The sequence below is a fragment of the Erinaceus europaeus genome, chromosome 3 (assembly GCF_950295315.1).
Source record: "Erinaceus europaeus chromosome 3, mEriEur2.1, whole genome shotgun sequence".
NCBI lineage: Eukaryota > Metazoa > Chordata > Mammalia > Eulipotyphla > Erinaceidae > Erinaceus > Erinaceus europaeus.
In genome coordinates this window covers 64,550,411-64,577,571 of record NC_080164.1, presented here as the reverse complement: position 1 = coordinate 64,577,571, position 27,161 = coordinate 64,550,411, and the positions used below count along the sequence as shown (strand labels likewise).

Here is a 27,161-nt window from a genome sequence, read left to right as displayed (position 1 = left end):
CGGGCGGCGGAAGGAGGCGGAGGAGGAGGAAGAGGAGGAGGAGGCGGCGGCCCGGAGCCGGGGGAAAGGGGCGGGGGGTGGGCCGGGGGAGGGGAGGAGCGGGATTTGCGGAGCGCGGCGCCGCAGCCCGGAGCCGGCGGGCCCGAGAGTGACCAAGTCACGGCGGGCGCCGGCGGAGCCGCGGCGTCGGACCCGCCTCCTGGAGGAGCTCAGCCCCGGCCAGGCCCGGCCCCATTCCCGCCCCGCGCCGCCTCCCCGCCGCCGCCGCCGCCGCCGCCGCCGCGGGAGCGCTCCCCTGCCCACCCCGCCCCCGCGGCCGAGCCCGGGAGTCGAGTGGGAGTCGGCCGGCCGGCGCGGGCAGCGCCGGGACCCCGCGGGGGACACTGCAGCCGGAGTCCGGGAGGGGCCGCGCCGCCACCGTCTGAACTAGGATGTCCCGACATGAAGGTGAGAGGAGCCCCCGCCCCCACCCCGCCGCCCGGGCCTCGGCCTACCCCGCCCGGGCCGGGCGCCGCGGAGGGCGGCCGAGAAGCGGCGGAGACTTCGGCCGAGCCCGAGCCGAGCCCGAGGTTCTGGGCCCGGGAGCTCGGGAGCTCGGGCGGAGAGCCGCGGCGCCGCCGCCGCCGCCACGACCGCGGCCCTGAGCGGGGCCTGGTGCCGGAGGCGGGGCGGCCGGGCCGGCCGGAGGGTTTGCACTGTCATGGGGAGGGGGAGGGGAGGCCGCGGGGCCCGTTACCGGCGGGAGCCGGGCCCTCGGGACTGATACCGGCCGCCGCGGCCCGTCCGCTCGACCCTGGATCCGCGGGCCCCGCCGCGGCCTAGCGCTCCCGCCGCCCCGGAAGGGCCCGGCGCGGCCGCAGGCGGGGGCAGGAGACCGGCGGGCGGGACCCCGAAACGCGGGCGCGTCTGGTCGCCGGGAGACGCCGGCGAGTGGCCCTGCCTGCGGGCGGCCACGGGGCGGGCGGGAAGGCGCTGCGGCCGGGGAACGGGAACCCCCCCCCCCTGCCGCCCGGAGCCCGCCCCGGCCTCGCGGTTAGGCCTCGGCGCGTCCCTGGGCTCGGGTAACTTAGTTCCCGGGGCGGATCCGGCCCGGCTCGGCCGCTGCGACCAAACTCCCTCCTCGGTCGCTCGGAGCGGACTCGCCCGCCGCCGCCCGCGAGGCCCTTGCCCGCGTGCGCACCGCACCGCCCTCCTCCTCGCCCGCCGCCAGCTTTGGGAAAATGCCTGCAGTCGGCTCGGCTAATGGTCAGGGGCTGTTTTGGACTTTTGTTTTGTGACTGAAAAAAAAAAAAAGTGATTGAAGTATAGTTGCAGATGAGTAGACCTCTCTAGCCCAGTCCCAGGGTACAAAGAGAAAAAAGTGTTCGAGGCCAATGTATGTAGTCGTTGAGCTAGTAAAAAAAAAATAAGTTAACTTCCATTTACTGCCATATGGTTTAGGAAAGGGGGAGGGGGTGTGTTTTCTTTGTTTCACTGCCACAGGGCCTTAAATAAAAAGTGTTAGAGTTGGGGGAAAGTTTACCCTGGTATGGTAAAGACAAGACTATAGAAAGTGACTTGAAAGTGTAGTGCTGGTTTTAAAATTCTCGATAGGTAATGTGGGACCATCCGGATAAAGTTTAGTGAATCAGATTAGTGTGCTCTTCGCACTTTGGAAGGGTGTTTTTTAGGGGAAACACTGGCCTTGGGATTTCAAGGTTGAAAACTAAAATGGGTTAAAATTATATTCAGAGCAAGTTTCAGAATTTGCAGTACTAATTGCGATGTTGAGATCGACTCAACATTATGTGTTCAAGGATTCTGTATTTTCAGTCACAGAACTCAAAGGGAATTACTGTATTTTCTTACAGTGTACAAATGCAGAATAATTTTAAATAAAATGCTTAGTCTCATGATAATATTTGGAAGCTTTACCCATTTCCCTCTCCCCCCCCCCACTTAATGAAATATGTATCCTATTTTAAAAGAAGTGATTAGAGTCATAGTGAGGTTTTATTTGGACATGTTGAAATTGATTTTTGACTGTGGTTATGGGTACATTTACAGCCTTCAAGACAAAAACGAAAGTGAGCTACAGCTGCAGATTCATTTATAAGAACTAGGAGAGTTGAAATTCCAGAATCATAGCAATGGAGGAAGGTGCTTGAGACCCATTTTCTTTGCTTCAAGAAAACATCCTGATAGCTCCAGACTGAATATTCTAGTTGATTCTGGTAGTTTTCCTTTATCCACAGTAATCCCTGAGTAATTAAAATCTCACAGTGAGAGCATTCTTGAATGTAACCAAATTCTGCAATTTAAGTCCATTTCCTCCTATTTGGTCCTGTGGAAAGGCGTGTGGTGATGGTGATGCTTACATTTTAGTTGCTTGAATTTCATAAAAACTTAGCACATTAATAGTGTTTCTTTTCTAATAACTTATACAATGACATGTTTTTTATTTTAAAATTTTTCTGTACTATGTCAGTTGAAGATTTATGGTACAATATTTGACAAGTGACCTAGTCTAGTTTGTGGACTTAAGAGTGGATGTCTGTCTCATATTAGTTCTTTTTATGTAGGTGTGCATTTAAAATTTTATTAATTCATTTAAATATTTTATTTTATTATTGGATAGAGATTGGGAGAAATTGAGAAGGAAAGAGGAGAAAGGAAACGAAACAGAGTCACCAGCAGCCCTGCTTCACTCTTGAAATTTTCCCCCGCAGGTGGGGGCCAGTGGCTTGAACCCACATCCCACGTTCTTATACACTGTAATGTGTGCACTTAACCAGGTGCACCACCACCTGGCCCCAGGTTTACATTTTGTGGAATATTATTTCAGGCTGACAGCATTTTCATTTAATGAAAATGGTATTTAATCTGTCAACAAATGTGAGTTTGATGTCCTCACTGAGCTTATCTCAGTTTTTTAATTTCTTTTAGCATTTTTGAAAATAATTTTTCATCATTCTTTCACCTTCAAATTCTGTAGTTTTCCTTTCCTTTCAGCTGTGTGACACAGAAAGGATATAGTAGTCAGGTAAAATAGTTGAATTGTGCTGCCTATAATATACTTGCATTGTCCTTCTCTGTCTGTCCTCTGTTTAGGTGTGATTTATTACTTTGTCTTTGTCTTTATGTCCACTCTAATGAATTACATCATATTATATGTAATGATATAGTTTTGGATAACACAGCCCCAAGATGGACATCTTTCAAACTTAATCTCTACCTTGTGAAGCAGTGGATTCCTTCTGAGAAAGGAGATGACACCAGGAGCATGGAGGTCTGCAGGGGTCTGCATACTTTTACTTTGAAGGGCCACAAAGTATATGGTGATGGCCTGACAAACTATAAGTCCTGCCATTTTAGTGCAAAGGTAGCTGTGGACAACATATAAATGAATAAACACTGCTGCATTACAGTTAAAACTTCATTTATAAACACACTTAAATCTATACTGTTTTTTATATTGATTTATTTATTATTGGATAGAGACAAAGAGAGATTAAGAGAGGAGGGATTGACAGAGTGGGAAAGAGACTGAGAGACACCTGCAGTCCTACTTCACCACTTGTGAAGCTTTCCCCCTGCAGGTGGAGACCAGGGGCTTGCACCTGAATCCTTGTGCACTGTGGGTGTGTGCACTTAACTTGATGCGCCACGACCTGACTCCCTCTCCTATACTTTTCATGTGTCGTGAAATATGACTCTTCACTTACCATCTAAGAATGTAAAACCATTCTTGACTTGACCTTTACACCATACAAGTACAGGAGGTGGCTGGATTTGGCCGTTAAATCTTCATTATATAATTCATTCCATTATTATTATCATCATCATCATCTTTATCATCCTACTTTTTAAAATTTATTTTGTATAATGACAAAGAAATTGCTAGGGAGAGGGAGAGGAAGAAAGAGACACTTGCAACCCTGCTTCACTGATGATGAAGCTTTCACCCTGCCATTGGGGACGGTGGGCTTGAACCTGGGTGTGTGTACCGTGTAAAGTGTGCACTCAACCAGGTAGACTTCTTTCTCTTTTTTAATTGGGGAGGGGGATTAATGTTTTACACTTTGCAGTTTTTGCTATATCTGTACAAAGAATTCTCAGTTTTCTGCAAAACACCACAGCCTAGGTTAGGCCTAGTCCACTATAGTGCCAAGACCTGAAAGCCCCCTCCCTCACCCCATTCACTTATTTCTGTAGAGTAGATTTTTAGAGAGGTAGTAGAGGCTGGAATTGGGGAGTCCAGAAAGGACCCATTCTGCTTGCTGTTCCTTCATTTTTTTTTGGTAATGGGAAGTAAGCCCATGGACTGAGCCAGTTCTCTAAATTTCCAGCAGCACCATATAGATTAAAGGTAGTTTCCCCTCATGGATGGAAAATACTCTCCACCTTCCCAGACTTAGCTTGAGTGGAGATGGAACTATTCTGCACTGTCTCCAGCTTACTGTTATGACTTCTCCAGCCAGAATTGCAGAGCCTCTTTTAATTGACTTTGTGAGGCTTTTGTCATATTAACTAACATTTCACATTAGTCTTCCAATAACTTGATGTTCACCACACCAACACTTTCTGGTTCCATGTTATACACATTGAATCCAATATTTTTCTATTTTGTGTTTTTAATGTTTAACTACATGTACATAAATGCTTTTCAAATTTAAGTGTGTTATTTAGAACTTACTTAATAGCTTGCAAATTTAAGAAAATGCACAACAAATTACTTACTACTTATTATCTAAATTGAAAATATGAATGTTCTTGCACGGGTTGGAGTCTGATTACTTGGAATTAGGAGTATATGTATTGCCTTAAACTATTCAGCCTTTTTTCAGCTGTTACCATGTTTTAAAAGTAGAGATGAGGTTGAGCGCACTTCACAATGCACAAGGACCCAGGTTCGAGCCCCCGGTCTCCACCAGTGGTGAGGTAGTGCTGCAGGTGTCTCTCTGTCTCTGTCTCACTCTCTATCGCCATCTTGATTTCTGGCTGCCTCTATCCAATAAATAAAGATAATTAAAAAAAGAAAAAGTAGGAGTGAATGAGACACAGCTCCTCACTTTTAAGTGTAGTAGAAAATAATCATGTGTCCAGTTTCTACAGCGCAGTGTAGCCATAGGAAAATATAAACAAACTGATGGGGGTGGACAGTGGCGCACCTGGTTGAGCACACACATTACGCTGTGCTAGGACCTGAGTTCATGCCCCTGATCCCCACCTGCAGGGGGAAAGCTTCATGAGCAGTGAAACAGTGCTGCAGGTATCCCTCCCCCCTTCTCCCCCTCAATTTCTCTCTGTACCTACTGATAATAAAATGTAAAAATAGGGGCTGGGTAGTAGTGCAGCGGGTTAAGCGCACATGGTGTGAAGCGTATGAACCGGTGTTAAGGATCCTGGTTTGAGCCCCCAGCTCCCTACTTGCAGTGGGGTTGCTTCATAAGCGGTGAAGCACGTCTGCAGGTGTCTTATCTTTCTCTCCCCCTCTCTGTCTTCCCCATCTCTCTCGATGTCTCTCTGTTCTATACAACAACCACAACAGCTATAACACCAATAACAATAGCAACAAGGGCACAAAAATGGGGGAAGTGGCCTCCAGGAACAGTAGAGGCAATGATAATAATACAATAAAAATTTAAAAACATAACAAGCTGACAATAAAGAATAATTTCTAAGCTCTAGGGGGCTACTCTTTATTTTGGGTAAAATTATTTGAGATTACAAATAAAGTCCTTATCTATTTTTTTAATCAGTTTTTATTTTATTTTTTGGATAGAGGCAGAGAAATTGAGAAGGGAGGGGAGATAGGGAGACAAAAAACCTGTAGACCTGCAACATTGCTTCACACTTGTGAACCCCCCCCCCACAGGGGGGGACCAGGGGGCTTGAACTGGGGGTCCTTATGCACTGTGTACTTAAATCAGGTGTACCACCACCCAACCCCTTATAAAATTCTTATCTTTGGGCCAGGTGGTGGCGCACCTGGTTGAGCACACATGTTGCAATGTACAAGGACCCAGGATTGAATCCCCAGTCCCTATCTGCAGGGGGAAAGCTTTGCAAGTGGTGAAGCAGTGTTGCAGTTGTCTCTGTCTCTCTCCCATCTCTACCATTCCCTTCTCTCGATTTCTGGCTGTGTATTAAATAAAGATAATAAAAGTTTTTTAAAATTCTTATTTTTACCTGAATTGTTTTCTTAATTCTTAAGGGCTACTCTTGATTTTGGATAAACATTATTTGAGGTCCCACATAAAGTCATCTTTTTTTTTTTTTAAAAAAAATTTATTTATTTATTCACGAGAAAGATAAGAGGAGAGAAAGAACCAGCCATCGCTCTGGTACATGTGCTGCCGGGGATTGAACTTAGGAACTCAGGACCTCATGCTTGAGAGTCTATGTCTTAACACTGAGCCACCTCCTGGACCACATCATCTTTTTTATTTATTTTCCTTTTTGTTGCCCTTGTTGTTTTATTGTTGTAGTTATTATTGTTGTTCTTGATGTCATCATTGTTGGATAGGACAGAGAGAAATGGAGAGAGGAGGGGAAGACGGGGGGGAGAGAAAGATAGACACCTGCAGACCTGCTTTACCGCTTGTGAAGCAACTCCCCTGCAGGTTGGCAGCTGGGGGCTCAAACTGGGATCCTTATGCTGGTCCTTGCGCTTTGCACCACATGCGTTTAACCTGCTGCACCACCGTCTCCTTTTTTTTTTTTTTTTTAAGATTTTATTTATTTATTCATGAGAATTGATAGGAGAGAGAGAGAACCAAACATCACTCTGGTACATGTGCTGCCGGGGATTGAAATCGGGATCTCATGGTTTAGAGTCCAAAGCCTTATGCACTGCACCACCTCCCGGGCCACTACAGTCCTTATCTTTACCTGAATTATTACGCTTATCTTTTTTTTCTCATATATTTTATTTCTGCCTTTGGGGCTTTGTACTTTCAGGACTTCACCACTCCCAGCAGACAATCCCCCCCCCCCCCAATAGAGGATGGGAGACAGGAGTGACACCATAGCACTTCTATCCCATTGCTAAAGGAGCTTCTCCTTTGTATAGTGTACCCATGTGCTCACTGGTGTTCAAACCTGGTTCCTAGTAGCTGGTGAAGTGTGCACTCTACTGGGTGAGTAATTTGCATGTAAAATTATTGGGGGGGGGGAAGCATGGTGCTCATGAAAAAAAGACTTTAATGCCTGAGGTTCCAAGGTTCCAGGTTCAATCCCCCATACTACCATAAATCAATGCTGAGTAGTGCTCTCCAAAAAAAAAAAAAAAAATTTATATTGACTGATTGGACAGGTGATCCTGTTGTGTTATTTTCACAAGTATCTAATACTGTTTTCATTTTTTTTTTAAATATTATTCCCTTTTGTTGCCCTTGGTTTTTATTGTTGTAGTTATTATTGTTATCGACGTTGTTGGATAGAAATGGAGAGAGATGGGGAAGATGGGGAGAGAAAGATAGACACCTGCAGACCTGCTTCACCGCTTGTGAAGCGACTCCCCTGCAGGTGGGGAGCTGGGGGCTCGAACTGGATCCTTGTGCCAGTCCTTGCACTTTGTGCCACCTGCGCTTAACGTGCTGCACTATCACCCTACTTCCCTAATACTGTTTTCTAAAAGTAAAGTATGAGAATTTGTAAACCATGAGTCTAGTTTAATCTTTTGTTACTAGATGTAAGTTTTCTAGTCTCTAGAAATACTATCTAAAACTGAAAATCCACCTAAGTCTTGAAGTGAATTGTAATAATTTTGTTTTCAGAATTTGGGGGCTGCCAAACCAGGATTGGTAATGAGCATACGATTTCAGTGTGGTGACTTGCCTTCCCAAAGCAAGTAAATCAACTCCCAAATAAACACATCATTAGGTTGACAATTTAATTTACTTCAACTGTCACCTGTACTTCAGACATTTTTTTTTTTTTTTGGCCTCCAGGCTTATTGTCGGATCTCGCTGCCTTCACCACGTATCCACTGCTCCTGGAGACCATTTTTTCCCCCTTTGTTGCCCTTGTTGTTTTATCATTGTTGTGGTTATTATTATTGTTGTTGTTGCTGTCGTTGGATAGGACAGAGAGAAATAAAGAGAGGAGAGGAAGGCGGGGGGGGGGGGGAGAAAGATAGACACCTGCAGACCTGCCTCACCACCTGTGAAGCGACTCCCCTGCAGGTGGGGATCCGGGGGCTCGAACCGGGATGCTTAAGTCAGTCCTTGTGCTTTGTGCCACATGCGCTTAACCCGCTGCGCTACCGCCTGACTCCCTCAGACATTTTTTAATGAGACACTAGGAAGTGAATAGAGTGAACTCCCCTAACCAGTTTTTAAATTCTGTATGTTTAGAGGGGGAGAGAGGTTCTAGAGCTGCTTGACTGTCCCTGGAGTCCCCTTAGGTACTGTTTGTTGAGGGGTTCGTAGGTGGTGCTGGGATCAAACTCAGGACCTTGTGTACCTGGGTTAGATATGTGCTGTAGTTGTATAGCTATTTCCTGACCCCTTAGGATTATTTTACTTACTTTCTAAATTACAGTATTCATTCACTTACTTCACCAGTGACAGGTAGACTTGCAGGGGTGGGTGGGGTGGGCAAAGTGTCACTGCCTTAAGTGATACTAGTTTTTGCAGAGGGGGACACAGGTAGAAGAAACCACGGCTTTGGAGATTCCTTCATTTTGCTGGGGGCTATATTTACTAACAAGAGAGAGGAGAACTCAGGACCCCACGCTTTTAAGTTCAGTGTTCTAGCAAATATGCCACCTCCTAAACCACAGGGCTTTATTATTAAAAAGGAAAAGAGGGGGAGAGGGCGAGAGAAAAGGAGAAAGAATTAGAGTACATGATGCCAGGGATTAAACAAAATCATATTCTTTTTTTTTTTTTTTTTTTGCCTCCAGGGTTATTTCTGAGGCTCTGTGTCTGCACTATGAATCCACTGCTCCTGGAGGCTATTTTTCCCATTTTGTTGCCCTTGTTGTTGTGCTTGTTGTAGTTGCTATTGTTGCCACAGCTGTTGTTGTTGTTGGATAGGACAGAGAAATGGAGAGAGGAGGAGAGAAAGACACCTGCAGACCTGCTTCACTGCTTGCGAAGCGACCTCCTGCAGGTGGGGAGCTGGGGACTCGGAACTGGGATCCTGACACCAGCCCTTGAGCTTTGCACCATGTGCGCTTAACCTGCTGCGCTCCCGCCCGACTCCTAGAAGACCATATTCTTTTGAATCCAATGCCATAACTATGAAGCCATCATTTTAAGTTTTTGCTATTGTCGTCTCGTCTACACCACTCCGGGTCAACTTTTTCATGTATAGGAAAGACACCACAGCTCTGAAACTTCTTACAGTATGGTGGGGGGGGGGGGGCAAGTTCAAACCTTTGTTGCATACATGACAAAGCAGGTGAACTCCCAGGTGAGATATTTTGCCAGTCTTGTAAGATATAAATCATAGGGAGTAGGGTGGTAGCGCAGGGGGTTAAATGCAGGTGCCGCAGAGGGTTAAATGCAGGTGGCGCAAAATGCAAGGACTAGCCTAAGGATCCCGGTTTGAGCCCCCGGCTCTCCCACCTGCGGGGGAGTCACTTCACAAGTGGTGAAGCAGGTCTACAGGTGTCTTTCTCCCTCTCTGTCTTCCTCTCCTCTCCATTTTTCTCTGTCCTATCCAACAACGACAGCTACAATAACTACAACAATAAAACAAGGGCAGCAAAAAGGAATAAATATATATATATATATATTTTTTAAAAGACATAAATCATAGTGGCATAGAAGATGACACAATAACTATAGCATTGAGCTCTCAAGCATGAGATCATCCTGGATTCAGTACCCAGCATTGCAAAGTGATGTCCCTATCTCTCTGCCTTCTTTCTCTTCCCTCCCCTTCTCATAAATAAATAAGCCTTTTAGGAAATATAAATTACATTTACTTTTACTTTGCCTCCCCCCCCCCCCCCCCCCCGTCATCTCTGGGACCTCCTGAGTTTGTGATTGCACTGCTTTGATTTGACTTTTTCAGATAGGAGAGGCAAGGAGAGGTAGAGGGAGAGACACTGGAGTAGCAAAGCTTCCTCTAATTGCTCTAGTTGGGTGCTTGGACCCTGGGTTGTGTGCATAACACAGGAGGGGCTCTCCCAGAACAGTGATCTCTTGACTTTGAATAGTAGTATTTTAATTTCTTTAATAAGATTTAATCAAATCACATTTAATATAAAATCTTTTGCCTTTAGGTTTTCATATAAATTTGATTTTGAATCCCAATTTCCCCAGATCTTAACATTTGTGTTTAAGTTAAAATGTAATGTAGCTTGTGATATGGGAGGAACATTGGACTCTTGAGCTTGAGGTTCTGAATTCAGTCCCTGGACTGGTACTTTGGTGCGCGCTATCTCGCTCTCTCTCTCTCAAAAAATCAATAGATACTTAAAATTAGTAATAAAAGTGTAATATAGCTTTTTCTTTTTTTTTTTTTTAAATTTGGTTTCTTTAAACAAGGAGTCAGCTTAAAAAAAAAAGATTTGTTTGAGTCATGATGGTGGGAAAGGACTTACGTTGGAGATGAGAGCGTTTTGCAGACATCACAAGGAAATGAGGACTTTTGTCCATGTGTCAGCAATTGTGCTGTAAATTATTAACCCCACCCAACCCCCTTTCACTAATTACAAAAAAAAAGTGGAAAGATTTGTTAAGAGAGCCAGATCGTTGGGGTCCACTAGTGGTAAGTGGTGAACTTGGTTGAGCACACACATTACAATGTTCAAGGCCCTGGGTTCCAGCCGCTGGTCCCCACCTGCAGAGGGGAAGCTTCAGAAGTGGTAAAACAGTGCTGCAGGTGTCTCTCTGTCTCCCTATTAATCGTTCCCTCCCCTCTCATTTTCTCTCTGTCATATATATATATATATATAAACCAGAGCATCACTGTGGCATATGTGATACTGGGGTTTGAACTTGGGACCTCCTGCTTTCTGGGCAGGTGCTGTATGCACTGTACGTATCATACCACCTTCTAGGCCACGTAACTTTCTTGTATTAAATACTAAAATTGAAGGAATTCCTTTTAGTGATAGAACTTTAAACTATATTAGCAATAATCTTGTTTAAAAGTGGAAAACTTTTTCAGAGGAACTTGGGAAACATCTAATGTACAATGAACAAGCAGATATCTTCATATTAGGCTTCATTTCAAAAAAGAAATCTGGCCTGGCGATGGTGCACCTGCTTAAGCACTCATATTACAGTGTACAAGGACCCAAGTTCAAGCCCCTGGTCCCCACCTGCAAGGGGAAGCTTCATAAGTAGTGAAGTAGAGATGTAGTTGTCTCTCTGACTTTGTCCCTGTCTATCTCCCCCACCCCTCGCAATTTCTCTGTCTCTATCCAATAACAAATAAATACAGTTATTGTTATTATTATTTGACTCCAGGGTTATTCCTGGGGCTTGGTGCCTGCACTGTACCATGTGCACTTAACCCGCTGTGCTACCACCCAGCTCCTTGGTGCCTGCACTACGAATCCACTGCTCCTGGAGGCCATTTTTTCCCATTTTGTTGCCCTTGTTGTTGTTATTGTTGCCATTGATGATGATGATATTGTTGGACAGGACAGAGAGAAATCAGATTGAAGGGGAGGCAGAGGGAGAGAGAAAGACACCTGCAGACTTGCTTCACTGTCTGTGAAGCGACCCTCCTGCAGGTGGGGAGCTGGGGGCTCGAACCAGGATCCTTACGCCGGTCCTTGCACTTCGAGCCACGTGCACTTAACCTGCTGCGCTACAGCCCGTCCTGACATTATCTTTATAGCATAAAGATTTGCTGAAGTTTTTAACTAGAGGTTCCAAAGTTGGTTTTAGTAAAGGTTAAGGTATCACTAAACTCCCAGAAATAGTATTGTTTTTACCCATTATACAGATTGCTTTCAACTGAGTATAGACTCACAGAAAACTTTAAAAAAATTTTTTTTAACCAGAGCACTGCTCAGCTCTGGTTTATGGTTGTGTGGGGGATTGAACCTGGGACTTTGGAGCCTCAGGTATAACCATTATGCTATCTACCCACTGCCCCAGGAAACATTTTCTATCCTTCATATTCAGAAAAATTGAAAGTAGAGTATTCACAGTTAAATTTTTTGGGAGTTGGTAGCGTAGCGGATTAAGTGCAGGTGGCACAAAAGTTAAGGACCAGCATCAGGATCCCAGTTCAAGTCCCCGACTCCCCACCTGCAGAGGAGTAACTTTACAAGCGGTGAAGCAGGTCTGCAGGTGTCTTATCTTTCTCTCCCCCTCTGTCTTCCCCTCCTCTATCGATTTCTCTCTGTTCTGTCCAACAACAACAACATCAGTAACAGCAACAACAATAAAACAACAAGGGCAACAAAAGGGAATAAATGTTTTTTTAAAAGGTTATATTGTTAATGTGCTAGGAGCCATGATTTCTTCATTTCTTTAAAATTATCTGGTGTAGTTTTTTTTTTTTTTTTTTGACAAGTTAAGACTGAGTAAAAGGTATACAGATTCAAGCATTTTTGTATGATATTTTTTGTATATTAGTCTTTCCCTGATTTGTAGGAGATAAGGAGTTAAGGTAGTTTTCTAAAGGAACATAGCTCCTAGACTTCATGGAAAGGAAGTGATGGTATTTTGGGGGATTGTGAGAACAAGAGGCCAGGAGGGTACTGGCAGAGGAAAACTAAGCAAGGTGGTTATGAAGCTTGGAAGTGAATATCCACAGGGAGTCAGAAGTAGAAAAGCAACTCTCTTGCTTGATGGAATGTTCTAAGAGCTGCCTACCAGGAGGTGAAAATTCAGTGTACTGTGAAACTGGTGGGAGATGAATTGCCTTGTTAGCCACCTTTCAGGGTGCCATTTTACTACCTGTCTCACCACCCACCTACAGTACTAATTAATTCATTATTTTTTTAAAGCTGCTTTCTGAATGATTAGAAAGTAGAGTGTGGGTTCATGTGGCTCATATACATGATCGGTTACTCTGATGTCTCCTATGGCCACATTGACAACGGCAGTCTTTTCTAATGGGCACGGGGTATCAGGGATAAAGTATGGGTAGATTTCTGCGGATCCATCACAAAACCAGGTGAAGTCACCTGATTCAGCTAGCAGGGGCCTGAAGTTTCTGCCCCTGAAGTTAGCGAAACCTTGACATCACGAATAACTAGGTTTGTACATTGTCTTCTGCTGAGTTGTATGGCTAGTATTTTGCCAGTGTCATGAATTCCAACTTTTTCTATAGTGAGGGGATTTTTATTAAGAGTCGAAGTAACCTCCTTGATAGTTGGCTATTAATAGTTGGCTATTAAAACAGTCATAGTTGTATCTGACTATAACTTAGGTTTTGTTTCAGTTTCTTCATTGAAACTGTCACCTCTCTCACACTCCTCTCTTGTCTAACACCACTAAGGGTCCAGTGTCACACCTATTCTCCAAAATTTATTTATTTTTCTTCCCTGGGCTTCACTTCTCCCACTCTTTCAGAGAAAGAGACAGAGGGAAAGATAGCACAACATCATCCCCCAGTTTGGTGGGGATTGGGCTCTAACCTGGACAAAGCAGACACATTCCTGGGTGACAATCTGTCCAGCCCTCCAAGATTTATTTATGTGATGTTTTGCTGGTTTCCCTCCCCCACAAGGTATCTGAAGGGTAGGTATAGTATTACACTTTTCTTTGTACCCTACCACCTAGCTCTTTGTTTAGAGTAGCTAGAAAAGAGTGAGAGAGAGAGAGGTTGTAGAAAAGAGGACTGGGAGCTTTCAGTCAAACAGGGTGAGTAAAACTGCTTAGAGCAAACGTAATTTAGGGGAACTGAAGCCTGGAGAGTGGCCTGTGTCAAGACTTGAAGAGGTACTGTTTTGTTCTTTTGACTCTGGTTTCAGACTAAATAGTTGTGAGTTCTACATATTAATTTTGTTGTATCAGGTTTCCCCCCACACACACACACACATTCATACAGCAACTACTTAGTGACCTACTCAAGTTACTGACTGTTGCTGTAGTGGGTTTAAAATACATGCTTGGAAATTAGATGCTTTTCTGTTGCATAGCTGCGGCTCTTTTCCAGTGTGCTAGTATTAGTCCATAAAAAATCATCTGGGGGGTATTACACTGTTCAGCAGTATTTGTATCTCTTCATATGCATTTTATCTTTATTTATTTATTGGATAGAGAAAGCCAGAAATCCTGAGGAAAAGGGAAATAGGGAGAGAGACACCTGCAACCCTGCTTCACTTGTGAAGTTTTCCCCCTGCAGGTAGGGACTGGAGACATGAACCTGGGGCCTTACTGTAACATGTGTACTCAGCCAGGTGCGTCACCATCCGGCCCCCCTTTTTTCCTTTAATAATATTCCTTTTCTTTTTTTTTTTTTCATTTTTGCCTCCAGGGTTATTGCTGGAGCTCAGTGCCTGCACTACGGATCCACTGCCCTTGGAGGCTATTTTTTCCCTTTGTTGTTATTATTGCTGTCGTTGGATAGGACAGAGAGAAATGGAGAAAGGAGGGGAAGACAGGGAAAGAGAAAGATAGACACCGGCAGACCTGCTTCACCGCTTGTGAGGTGACCCCCCTGCAAGTGGGGAGCTGGGGGCTGGAACCGGGATCCTTAACTCAGGTCCTTGCGCTTTGCACCATGTGCACTTAACTCACTGCCCTACCGCCTGGACCCCTTTTTCTTTTTCTTTTGCTTGTTGCTACCAGGCTTATCGCTGGGGCTCAGTGTCTGCATGGTGAATCCACTACTCCCAGTAGTCATGTTTTCTTTTCTTTTTTAAAAATTTTTTATATTTATTTATTTTCCCTTTTGTTGCCTTTGTTTTTCATTGGTGGTGTAGTTATTGTTGTTATTGATGTCGTCGTTGTTAGATAGGATAGTGAGAAATAGAGAGAGGAGGGGAAGACAGAGAGGGGGAGAGAAAGACACCTGCGGACCTGCTTCACCGCCTGTGAAGCGACTCCCCTGCAGGTGGGGACCCGGGGGCTCGAACTGGGATCCTTATGCCTGTTCTTGCGCTTTGCGTCACGTGCGCTTAACCCGCTACTGCCTGATTCCCTTCTTTTCTCTATTTTACTTTTACTTGATAAGACAGAAATTGAGAGGGGAGTGGGATATAGAGAGGGAGAGAAAGACACCTGCAGACCTGCTTCACTATTTGTGAAGCTTCCCCCTTACAGGTGGGGAGTGGGGACTCAAACCCGTGTCTTTGCACATGGTAATATTTGTGCTGAACCAGGTGCACTACTGTCCGGCCTCTTCAGTAATATTCTTAATCTGGGGGTTGGGCGGTAGCGCAGTGGGTTAAGCGCACATGGCGCCAAGAGCAAGGACCCACATAAGAATCGCGGTTCAAGCCCCTGGCTCCCCACCTGCGGGGTGGTGTTGTGTGTTGCTTTACAGGCGGTGAAGGAGGTTTGCTGGTGTCATTCTCTCCCCCTTTCTATCTTCCCCTCCTCTCTCCATTTCTCTGCCCTATCCAACAATGACGACATCAATAACAACAACAACAATAATAATTACAACAATTAAAAAAACAAGAGCAACAAAAGGGGAAATAATATTATTAATCTACAGAAGTTTCAACACACATCTTGGTTAAAATATGCTCAAATAGATTAATCCTTGGTGATTTGGTGGTTATGGTGTGAAACAATACCACTAAAAAACAAAGATTGTTCTTTGTAGGTTTGTAAGTATCCTTTTGATTGTTAGAAGGGAGTTTGTGGCATTAAATATTTAATTTTTGCATTCAATATTTTTGCATTCAATATAGTTCTTGTCATATGTTTTCTGTTTTATCTTAATGGTTATAAAAAAAAGAGGCTACAACAGTAGCTAGATTCTAATTCCTCTTGCTGTTCTTTTTTTAAATTTTTTTATCATCTTTATTGAACAGCCAGAAATAGAGAGGGAGAGAGACAGAGAGGCACCTGCAACACTGCTTCACCACTTGTGAAGCTTTCCCCCTGCAGGTGGGGACCGGGGGCTCAGACCCAGGTCCTTGTGCACTGTAATATGTGCACTCAACCAGGTGTGCCACCAGCTGGTTCCAACCAAAATTCTTTATGGGCTGCAGAAGGTGGGAGTCTGAGATCTGTAATTACTTCTTTTCTGAACATGGGTGTTGGCAGGTCAATCCATATCCCCAGCCTCTCCTCCCCATGCAGGTGGGGAACGAACAGGGCTCCAACTCTGGTCCTTGTGCACAGAAGTATGGGAACTCCATCCAGCAGGTTCCTCACCACCCTGCAGCCCAGCATAGACGCTCAAGTTATTTTTCTTCTTGCTGTTCTTAAACTAGCATTCTACTTCGGTGTCCTCTATGGCTATAGTGGTTTGATAGTACAAGAAAATGAACTTTTTAAAAAAATTTTTTATTATCGTTATTTAATTATTGGGTAGAGACAGCCAGAAACTGAGATGGAAAGGGGTGATAGGGAGAAAGACAGGGAGACACCTACAGCACTGCTTCACCACTTGTAAAACTCTCCCCTTACAGGTAGGGACCGGGGGCTCGAACATGTGTGCTAAACCAGGTGCGCCACCACCCGGCCCCAAAAATGAACTTTGTACATTACTAGTTAAGCATACTGAATGTGTGTGTGATCCAGGTTTGAGCCTGGCCCCCACCTCATTGAAGGAAGCTTTGGTGCTGTGGCCTGCCTGCCTCTCTCTCCCCACCCCCCCCCCTTCTGCCTCTACCTAAAAAATAAATAAAAACTCAAGCAACAACAATAAAGCAGCAGAGATTGTATAAAAGTGTTCTTACAGGACTGACTGGTGGTTACTCAGATCTTTGGGTCTTTCACTCTCCTTATCTACCCCTCCCCTCTCAGTTTCTCTGTCCTAACAAAAGAAAAATGGCCCTTAAGAGTGGTGGATTTGTAGTGCAGGCACTGAGCCTGGTGGCAAAAAAAAAAATTCTTACAGATGTATCCCTTCTTTTCTGTAAGAATGAAATGTATGCTGGGAGCTGGGAGTTGTTGGGTGTCAGGAACTAGGTACACAGGGTTCTTAAATTCCATTTGACCTCATTAAACTGCTTGGGAGTCTGATACACTTAATTGCAACTTGAAATAAATGTAGACAGTGCATTGTGTTTGTACAAGTATAGATAAGATTATACGTAGTGGTTGAAGAGGTGGGACTAATTGTCCTTTTCCAAGGGAAAATGCTGATTAGAATCTCACTGGAGAGTTAGATGAGCCCTTGACCTGTGATGTTCCTACATTAGGCCAGGATCAAAAGGCCTTTTCATGTCAGACAGACTGTTTTGCCAATTGCTTTTTCCCCCTCCTTCCCTCTCTCTGTTTATTTATTTAATTATTGGATAGAGACATCCAGAAATTGAGAGGGGAAGGGGAGATAGGGAGAGAGACACCTGCTTCACCACTCGTGAAGCTTTCCCCCTGCGGGTGGTTACCAAGGGCTTAAACCTGCGTCCTTGTGCACTGTAGTGTATGTGCTTGACCAGGTGTGCCACCACCGGCACCCTCTATCTACCTACCTACCTTCCTCCCCCACCCCTCTTTGATAGAGGCAGAGAAATAGTGAGAGAGAGACCACAGCACCAAAGCTGCTTCATTCAATGCAGTGGAGGCCAAGCCTGGGTCACTCATGGCAAAGCAGTGTGCTAGTGTGCTATCCAAGTGAGCCATTTCACTGGTCCATATTGTCAGTTTTATTACTGCTCTTTATCATTTTCTTTTTTCTTTTTAAAGATTTTATTTATGAGAAAGATAGGAGGAGAGAGAAAGAACCAGACATCACTCTGGTACATGTGCTGCTGGGGATCAAACTCAGGACCTCATGCTTGAGAGTAGAAAGCTTTACCACTGTGCCACCTCCTGGACCACTCCTTATCATTTCATTTACATTTCTCAAGTCTTGACGAATTGAGGTAGACCATCACTATGTAGAAATGTATTATAAGTTATATGTAATTCTGATATTGACAGTAACAAAGCTAAGGAGGTGAAATCATATACTTAAATTTTTAAATCGAATGTTTTAACCCACTGTATTCAATGTGTAGGTATAAAATCAATGAGATCCATTTACATTGAAGTCCAGTGCTCTAGCCACTTGCACGACTTCTTCTTGAGATTTTTTTCCTACAGTTTGCAAAATCTACTGTGTGTTTTACACTTAATACATTTTAATTCAGCTTTTAAATTTACATTAAAAATACTTGATCTTAGCTGAGAAACATCTTTAAATCTGTGAGTTGAAAATCTGCTAATTCATCCTTTGATCATATACTCTCTCTCTCTCTCTTGCTAACAGGGTTATCACTGGGACACAACGAATCAGGCCACTGCTCCTGGTGGTCCTTTTTTCCTCCTCCTCCTCCTCCTCCTCCTATATACGACAGGACAGAGAAACAGACACCTGCAGTTACTTTTGCTTCACTGATTGTGCCGCTTCCTCCTTGCAGGAGGGGAGTGGGTACTGGAACCTGGGTCCTTGCACATGGTGATGTGTGCATTCAACCAGGTGCACCATAGCGCCCCCCGCAGTTTCTTTTTATAAGTACAGTTCAATACAATTTTGCTGTCTGCTTAATGTTTTATTACTTTGTGGATTTTTTTCTTCTTGAATTTCTATCCTAAGGATTTAGATTTTCATCTTGCTTTTTCACTTTATTATTTTTTTCCAATTTTAAAAAATATTTATTCCCTTTTGTCACCCTCGTTGTTTTATTGTAGTTATTGTTGTTATTGATGTCGTTGTTGTTGGATAGGACAGAGAAATGGAGAGAGGGGGAGAGAAAGATAGACACCTGCAGACCTGCTTCACCGTCTATGCAGCGATTCCCCATCTATGAAGCGATTCCCCCTGCAGGTGGGGAGCAGGGGGCTCGAACTGGGATCCTTATGCCGGTCCTTGCGCTTTGCACCATGTGTGCTTAATCCGCTGCGCTACCGCCTGACTCCCACTTTGAGATTATTTTTAACCTACTTTAGAAATATGTAACTATCAATAGAGACTTACTTTTTAAAAAATTTTATTTATTTATTCACTTTTGTTGCCCTTGTTGTTTGATTGTTGTTGGATAGGACAGAGAGAAAGATAGACACCTGCAGACCTGCTTCACTGCCTGTGAAGTGACTCCCCTACAGGTGGGGAGCCGGGGGCTGGAACCAGGATCCTTATGCCGGTCCTTGTGCTTTGCGCCATGTGTGCTTAACCCGTTGCACTACCACCCGACTCCCTAGAAACTTACTTTCTAAGTAGCTACAGATGTATATAAATCCTAATCCTTTCGTGAGCTGTTCAGATTGGAAGAGTAATTAATGACTGTAAGGGTGAAATTTTTTTTCAGATGCCAGGGCTTCATGCCTACATAATTACTGAGGCATCGCCCAACCCAATTTTTACAATTTATTTTCTGTATTTGTCTTAGGGAAAATGAGAAAGAGTGAAGAAATAAACACCAAATCACTACTCCACCATGCTCAGGGTTCTGTGAATGTTGTCCATGGTGTTCCCCTGTGGTGCTGGAGATGGAGCCCAGGGTCCAAGGCATGGTAATAAGACATGCACTCTACTTGCTGAGTCAGATCCTGGACTCCTCAGCATGACTTTAATGTGAATTTAGGGATCCTCCCCCAATAGGACAGAGAAATTGAGAAGGGAGAGGGAAATAAAGGGAAAGATAACCTGCTGACCTGCTTCACCACTCATGAAGCATCTCCCCTGCAGATAGGGAGAGGGGCTCAAACCTGAGTCCTGGCCCAGGCATGTGCTTAACTGGATGTGCCACCACCTTGCCTCCTTTGTTTTCTTTGAATGAGAAAGAAAGGTGCGGGGGGGGGGGGGGGAGGTTTGGGGGGGGGGGTGGAGAGACTAGAGCACTGCTTACCTCTGATACATGGTGGTGCTGGGATTGAATCTGGGACCTCAGAGCCTCTGGTATGAAAATCTGTTGCATAACAATTATGCTGTCTCCTTCATCCCGTGGTATTGTTTCATACCCCTGTGTATGTGTATAGATGTCACCACATCCACCCTAACGTGTTATTCTGTGGGGAGTATTTTAAAGTCCCTTATGTTGACAAAATAAGACTTATAAAAATTACTTTTCATTACAAATTCCATTACCATGCACTTTGAAGGTAATTATGGATTCTATCTTATGGGACTAGACTTTTAATAATTTCAAGAATGTAACCTTTAGGCTTGATAATTTATGTTAAGTGTGTTTCATTGATATGAGATTGAATCTCAAAAAGGTTCTTGACAGCTAATAATAGAAAGGCAGGTGTTTCTGATTTGTCTTTGAAGTGATTTTAAGGGACCTGCTTATAGATCTTACTCGTTGCTTGCTATCAAGGTTAGCTACCAACTTCTGATTTCTCTCTACCTATTTGGCTGATTGTTTTAGTTACAAGTAGGCTTAGGTGTAAAACTAGAGTGGGAGATAATCTGTTAAAAATTGACTAGTGTCTTTTCTGCTTTCATTTTACTGAGCAGTCAATTTTATGGTTCTCTTTTTCAGACTTCTGCCCATGGGATCACTAGATCATAAGGAATTTGTGGATCTTTTTCAAAGTAATATATACTAAAATGTTACTAATAACAGGCTAGTATTTTAACTTGTGTCCAGTGGTTCTGAAAGTGTGGTCCCAGGTCCAGCAGAAACAGATTGGATGCTACCTGAGATCTACCGAATCAGAACTTCTGTGGGTGTAGCCTAGTAGTTTTGACTAGAAGAATTTATGTGTGAGGTGGTTATTATTGGTGATGGGTCTATGTAGTGGTTGTAGAACCACTTTTCACTGCATGCTACTAGTTGGATGGAAATGGAGCCGCCCACCTTGCCTTGCCCTCAAGAAGTGGGAGAGAAATTTAAACCCCAACTCCAGTATAGTATTAATTTTTTCCTGTCCCTATGACACACAAATTCTACTGGAAAATATCTGCTAGGAGTTTAAAGCCTGTGGATTAAATGCAGCTCATGACCTGTTTTGGCAAATGTTTTATTGGAGCATAGTCACAGTTGCATATTGACTAAGCTGCTTTGATGTTACAGTGGCAGTTGAATTGTGACAGAGAAAACTGAAATTTTACTATCTAGTTTTTTTTTTTTTCTAATCTATATAGAAAAAGTTTGTGAATTCCTGGAATATGTATAACAGTGTTAGGGCTGACAAATGTTGCTTGACAAACTTTCCCCTACACTCGGCACTCTTTAAGTGTTGTCTTCCTCAGTCTCATGGATCTATATTTCCTATTTGTTTCTTGGAGGGTGTTTGAAGAGCAGATAAGCTCCCTGGATTGAATGTAAAACACTTGAGCCTAGAAATTGGGTCATTCAACAACGGCAACAAAAGGGAATAAATAAATAAATAAATATTTTTAAAAACTGGGTCATCTACCCCAACAGTTTTTCAAATGAAAATTATAGATTTTAACATTGTAAGAATTTGTTTTTACATTATTACCTGCATATGTAAGTAGTGAAATAATTTCACAAAATACTCTACTTTGGTTACTATTTTATTTCATTATAAGTGAAAATACTGGTCATCACATAGACTGATTTCATATTTCAGTCGTGAGTTGTGATTTGCTATTTGAAAAACACTGGCTTAGACTATCTAAACCAGAACAATGAGACATTATAGACATACAGACATGATACTGTGGTAGGTACTGTGAGGTACATAGAAAACTTCAGTGGTCTGGGAGGTGGCGCAGTGGATAGGGCATCAGACTCTCAAGCATGAGGTCCTGAGTTCAGTCCTGGCAGCACATGTACCAGAGTGATGTTTGGTTCTTTCTCTCTCTCCTCCTATCTTTCTCATTAATAAATAAATAAAATCTTTAAAAAAAAATTAAAAAAAAGAAAACTTCAATAATATTTCCTCTTGGGAGAGGGATGTGGGTATATGTAATATATATTTGTTTTATTTTTATTTATTTATTTATTTTGCCTCCAGGGTTATTGCTGGGGCTCGATGCCTCCACTACAAATCCACTGCTCCTGGAGGCCATTTTCCCCCCCTTTGTTGCCCTTGTTTTGTTTTGTTTTTATCTGATATTTTTATTTATTTAATTTATTTATTAAAAGGAGACATTGACAAAGCCATAAGATAAGAGGGGTACAACTCCACACAATTCCCACCGCCAGCTCTCCGTATCCCATCCCCTCCCCTGGTAGCTTTCCTATTCTTTAACCCTCTGGGAGTACAGACCCAAGGTCATTGTGGGATGCAGAAGGTCTGGCTTCTGTAATTGCTTCCCTGCTGAACATGGGCGTTGATCCATACTCTCAGCCTGTTTCTCTCTTTCCCTAGTAGGGTGGGGTTCTGAGGAAGCAGAGCTCCAGGACACATTGGTGGGGTTGTCTGTCCAGGGAAGTCTGGTCGGCATCATGCTAGTAGCATCTGGAACATGGTGGTTGAAAAGAAAGGTAACATACAAAGCCAAACAAATTGTTGACCAATTATGGACCTAAAGGCTGGAATAGTGCAGATGAAGAGTTGGGGGGCCCTCCATTTTGTAGATAGCTAGTAGGCCAGGCATATTTTAGTTAAATTCCAAAAGGCCTGTGGCTATACTAGTGTTTTGTTTTGTTGTTTTTTTTTTCCCCTGAGCCTGAAATCTGATATGCAGGTGGATCCAAGTTATTGTCTAGGGAGATGATGTCATGGCTGGAAAAGGGACAGAAAGCTGTATCAGGCAAGAGAGTAGCTCCCTAATATGGGAAAGGGGTATAAATATTGTTGACTATAAACCCTATCGATATGATGTGGTCTGAGGCCCATATTCAGCTTAGGAGGCTATGTGATCTCTGCATCCCTGTAGATCTGAGCTCACATTCTGTGCATGAGTAGGAACATTCCAAGCTGCCCCAAATCAACCCATCTTCCTCAAGTGTAGCATAGCATCCTTTGGAGGATGGAACATACTCTACTGTTGTTGATCCCAGTTGAGGGCAAGGTCCTTTGGGGGTACCCTTGTTGTTTTTTTATCATTGTTGTGGTTATGATTATTGTTGTCACTGATATCACTGTTGTTGGATAGGACAAAGAGAGATGGAGCGATGAGGGGAAGACCTACTTCACCGCCTGTGAAGCTACCCCCCCTGCAGGTGGGGAGCCTGGGGTTTGAACCGGGATCCTTACGCTGGTCCTTGCGCTTTGTGCCATGTGCGCTTAAACCACTGTGCTACCGCCCGACCCCCTATTTTTATTTTTTGCATAGCTGAGGCAGTACGTTTCCAATGAGTCAGTCCATGTTCCTGAGTATTGGCTAGTGGACCACAGTATCACTAGCATGTCAGAAAACATTTTCAAAAGTATAAATTCAAAACTTAAAGGAAAAATTTTGTGACAAGATTTAGGGTTGGGGTGTCTGTCAGGTAGAAGAATGGTAGAAAATAAAGTACAGAGCTAAGAAAATAGGAAGACATATTGTCGAGAGTAGTTTTGAGACCAGAACTTTTTTGTTTGTTTGTAAGTGGTGGCGTTGAAGTATTACACAGTTGGATAGACTTGTCTAGGACTACAGAGGGAGTGTCCAGCTTCATTCAGTTTAGTGCCAGAAGAATGTTTTCATTAGAAGAGTTATTAAGCCTGTTTAACCTCTCTAGCAGGGGTGTTGTGAAGATGAAATCCCAGTGCATGTAAGAATGTTTTCTAAGCTAGGTTAAGCACTGCATAAATGTGAAGTGGTGTGTTTTCTTGTTTTTGTTTTTTTGTCATGGAAGATAAGATTAGAATGAGAGGTTTGGAAGTAGGTAAAAAGGGAGGGAATTTTGATTGCTACACTGAAGTCAGTCTTTTCTTTTTTCCCCATCAAGACAATCAGCCCGGGGTGCTAGAAGAAATAGCAGTGCTTTCTTTTTAAATAGGGAAAAGATGGAGAAATTTTTTTAGCTTTTGACATTTTCAACTTAAGGTTGATGGTAGACCTTTAGGTAGAAATCAGGAGCTGAGGCTCAGGAGAGAGAATTCTTTCTTGTTGAGAGATTAAGTATTTCATAGTTTATTGCATTGAAGTCTGAGGATCATCTGTAATTTCTAAGAAAAAAGCACCTAGAGAAAGTTGTGTTTTAGGGCCAGGCAGTGGGCACACCTGGTTAAGTGCACACATCACAGTGCACAAAGACCCAGGTTCAAGCCCCTGGTCCCCACTTGCAGGAGAGAAATTTCACGAGTAGTGAAACAGGTCTGCAAGTGTCTTATCTTTCTCTCTCCCTTTCTGTCTTCTGTCCTATCCATTTCTCTCTGTCCTATCCAACAATGACGATAGCAGTAACTACAACAATAATAACAACAACGATAAACAACAAGGGCAACAGAAGGGGGAAAAGTGTACTGATTACTGTCTTGGGGAAATGTGAAATGTACTCTCCTGAAAACAAAAATCTAGTAAGTCAGTATTTCCTCAACAAATTTCTGACGAAAAAAATTAAAACACAGTGCAAGGACCCGAGTAAGGATCCCAGTTCAAGCCCCCGGCCCCCCACCTACAGGGGAGTCGCTTCACAGGTGGTGAAGCAGGTCTGCAGGTGTCTATCTTTCTCTTCCCCTCTCTGTCTTCCCCTCCTCTCTCCATTTCTTTCTGTCCTATCTAACAATGACATCAATAACAACAACAATAAAAAGATAACAAGGACAACAAAAAGGAGGATAAATAAAATTAAAAAACAAACAAACCCTGTTGTTTAAAAAAAAAAACACCTTGGGAACATTTAACATTTATCACTTATCAACTAGCTGAATGTGAATAGACTATAGAGTGGGAGGAGAACTCAGTGAATATTGGCGTTACATTCTCAAAGAGAATATGGTCACTATTGCTGCAGAAAGGTTAAGAAGATAAGGAATAAAGCGTTTATGGACTTGGGCTATTTGAGTGAGGAAGGTTGTAGAATGTAGAAACTGAATGGACAGTTTCAGAAAAGTGGACGGGAGCCCAGATTGTAGTGTGTTAAAATTCTGAATGGGCATGGGAAATTGGAGACACTCCCTAAAGATTTGACTGTGGAGGGAAGAAATGATGACTACAGCTAAAGATATATGTAGCACCTGGTGCAGGGCTTGGCGAATAGTAGCTGGCCGGGAAAACTTACCCTTTCAATCAATGCTCTGTCAGGCACCAGTACTGAAACTGGGAATAGGATAAAAGTTCTTGTAAAGAATCCTTTTAAAAAATCAAACAAAATTCTTCTCATTGTAGAGCCTAGATTTTAATTATTTTAGTTGGGAGGATAGAAATGAAATGTAATTTTGATTGGTGATATTTTGAATAGAGGTGAGTAAGGGGATAGGATTGATATGATAGAAGATGAGTTAATGACTAGAATGGCCTTTTGGAGAAGATGACTCCTGTCAAGCTTCATAAAATATAAAAAATATAAAATATTTTTATAAAAAATAAAATAAAATATACTTCATAAAATATAAAATACACCCTAGAGTAGACTAAAGTAGGTTGTTTGAGCAACAGCAGGATGGCTAGAGCTGACTAGGCAAAGAGGAGCAGGAGAGAAGTTGAAGTAGGGGTAGACTGTGGAGCCAGATCACATGGGACATTGTAGGTCACAAGTGAGGCATTTGAATGTATGAGGTTGTTGGAAAAGCCAGGATGTTTTTTTTTTTTTTTTTTTTGCATTGAAAAACAGAAAACTGTGCCACGACTTTTCCAATAGCATGATGATTGAATGTAGAACTTAAGGGATTTGCTGGTGTAGTGTAGGTAAAAGCAAGTCAGTATGAAGAGGAACATTTTCTGAGATGAGGAAGACAGAAGAAAGGGGAGAGTATATTTGTGATAGAGGTCAAAAGTTGTGTTTCAAGCACAATAGGTTAAGTGATATTTCCTAGCTATTCAAGTGAGATGTTTTAGACCATTGACATGAATGAGCTGGAGTTATGTTGCTTGAATGAGTATGAATAAATACATGTTCAGCAATACATTAGGGATCTTCAAAATCTGATAGGATTATGTTACCCTCTCTTGAGTTCATTGTGACTTGAGTTCCTGAGGTCTTTTATTAGGTAAATATCTATATGGGAACCGTGAACCTTGTCTTTTTCCCCAAAGTTCCAGGAAAAGGGGAGCATAGAGCAGAAAGCTTACTGTGTCTCTGTGCCAGTGCTGTAGTGATACCAGTTCAGACTGAGAACACTCCCTGTGGGAACTAGGCCAGTTTGGCCAGTGGATAATGAAGTAGTTTATTTTAGTCCTTTTCTCTCCAGTCAAATCAAGAGGAAGGTAGAATAATAGAGCTTTTAGTCTAGAAGGAAATCAGCCTTCTTCCTTTTCTCCCAAGTAAAATTGAAATCTAGGAAGGCTGAGTCATACTACTTGAGATCAGAGCAGTAATAGTATTTAGATCTTGTGACTATTAACTTCAGTCATTTCCTACTTTACCTGTTGCTGGGATGAAGTAACCCAAAACTTCTCAGCCTTAGAGTATATACTTTAAGACCAGACTTATGCTGTAGATAAAAATTTTCTATTAAGTTTTTCTTGTGCATTGAAATAGTAAATTTAGATACAGGAGGTGATGCCATGACTGGAACATTGGACTTACAAGCATAAGACCCTGAGTTAGATCCCTGGCATCACATATGCCAGAGTGATGCAAATAATAATTTTAGAAATGATACTTTACTTTCTAGCCAGACGGCATGCCTTTATGCTGCAGCTTGGTTGCTTACTAACTGTGATTGTAACTGTGGTTGTTTATATCTCTTTACACCATTTCATCAAGTGGACATGCTCCTGGCAGCCATTTTCCCCTCCTTTCTTTCTGTTTTATTTGGTAGGATAGAAATTGAGAGAGATGGGGAAGATAGAGAGAGAGGGAAAAGACACCTGCAGACATGCTTCACAGCTTGTTAAGCTTCCTCCCTGCACATGGGGAGCAGGGACTCAAATATAGGTCCTTGCCCATGATAATATGTGTGCTCAACCTATTATACCACCACCTAACCCTCTATTTTGTGAATGTAATGGGTGATGAAGCTGGGGGCTATGAAGAAGGGACTTAACTGAGTAGAGTAGAAGTTGATGGGCATTCAACACCAATAGATTATGCAGAAATGAATATTTAATAAGAAGGTCAAGGTAGGTGACCTGAGAGAGAGAGCAAGACAGAGACACCACAGCATGTTAATAATCTCGTTTTAGCAAATCCTTCATTCCTT

At 43.1% G+C, this 27,161-nt stretch overlaps 1 protein-coding gene across 1 annotated transcript in view; it reads left to right on the top strand.

The window, feature by feature from the left end:
* The first annotated feature begins 310 nt into the window (after window positions 1-310).
* The window catches only part of KCMF1 (potassium channel modulatory factor 1), an 87,554-nt gene continuing 60,703 nt past the window's right edge, over window positions 311-27,161 (top strand). The window contains exon 1 of the mRNA XM_060187335.1: window positions 311-447. Within this exon, the coding sequence (XP_060043318.1) occupies window positions 432-447 (16 nt within the window). The 5' untranslated portion in view covers window positions 311-431. The remainder of the gene's footprint in view (window positions 448-27,161) is intronic.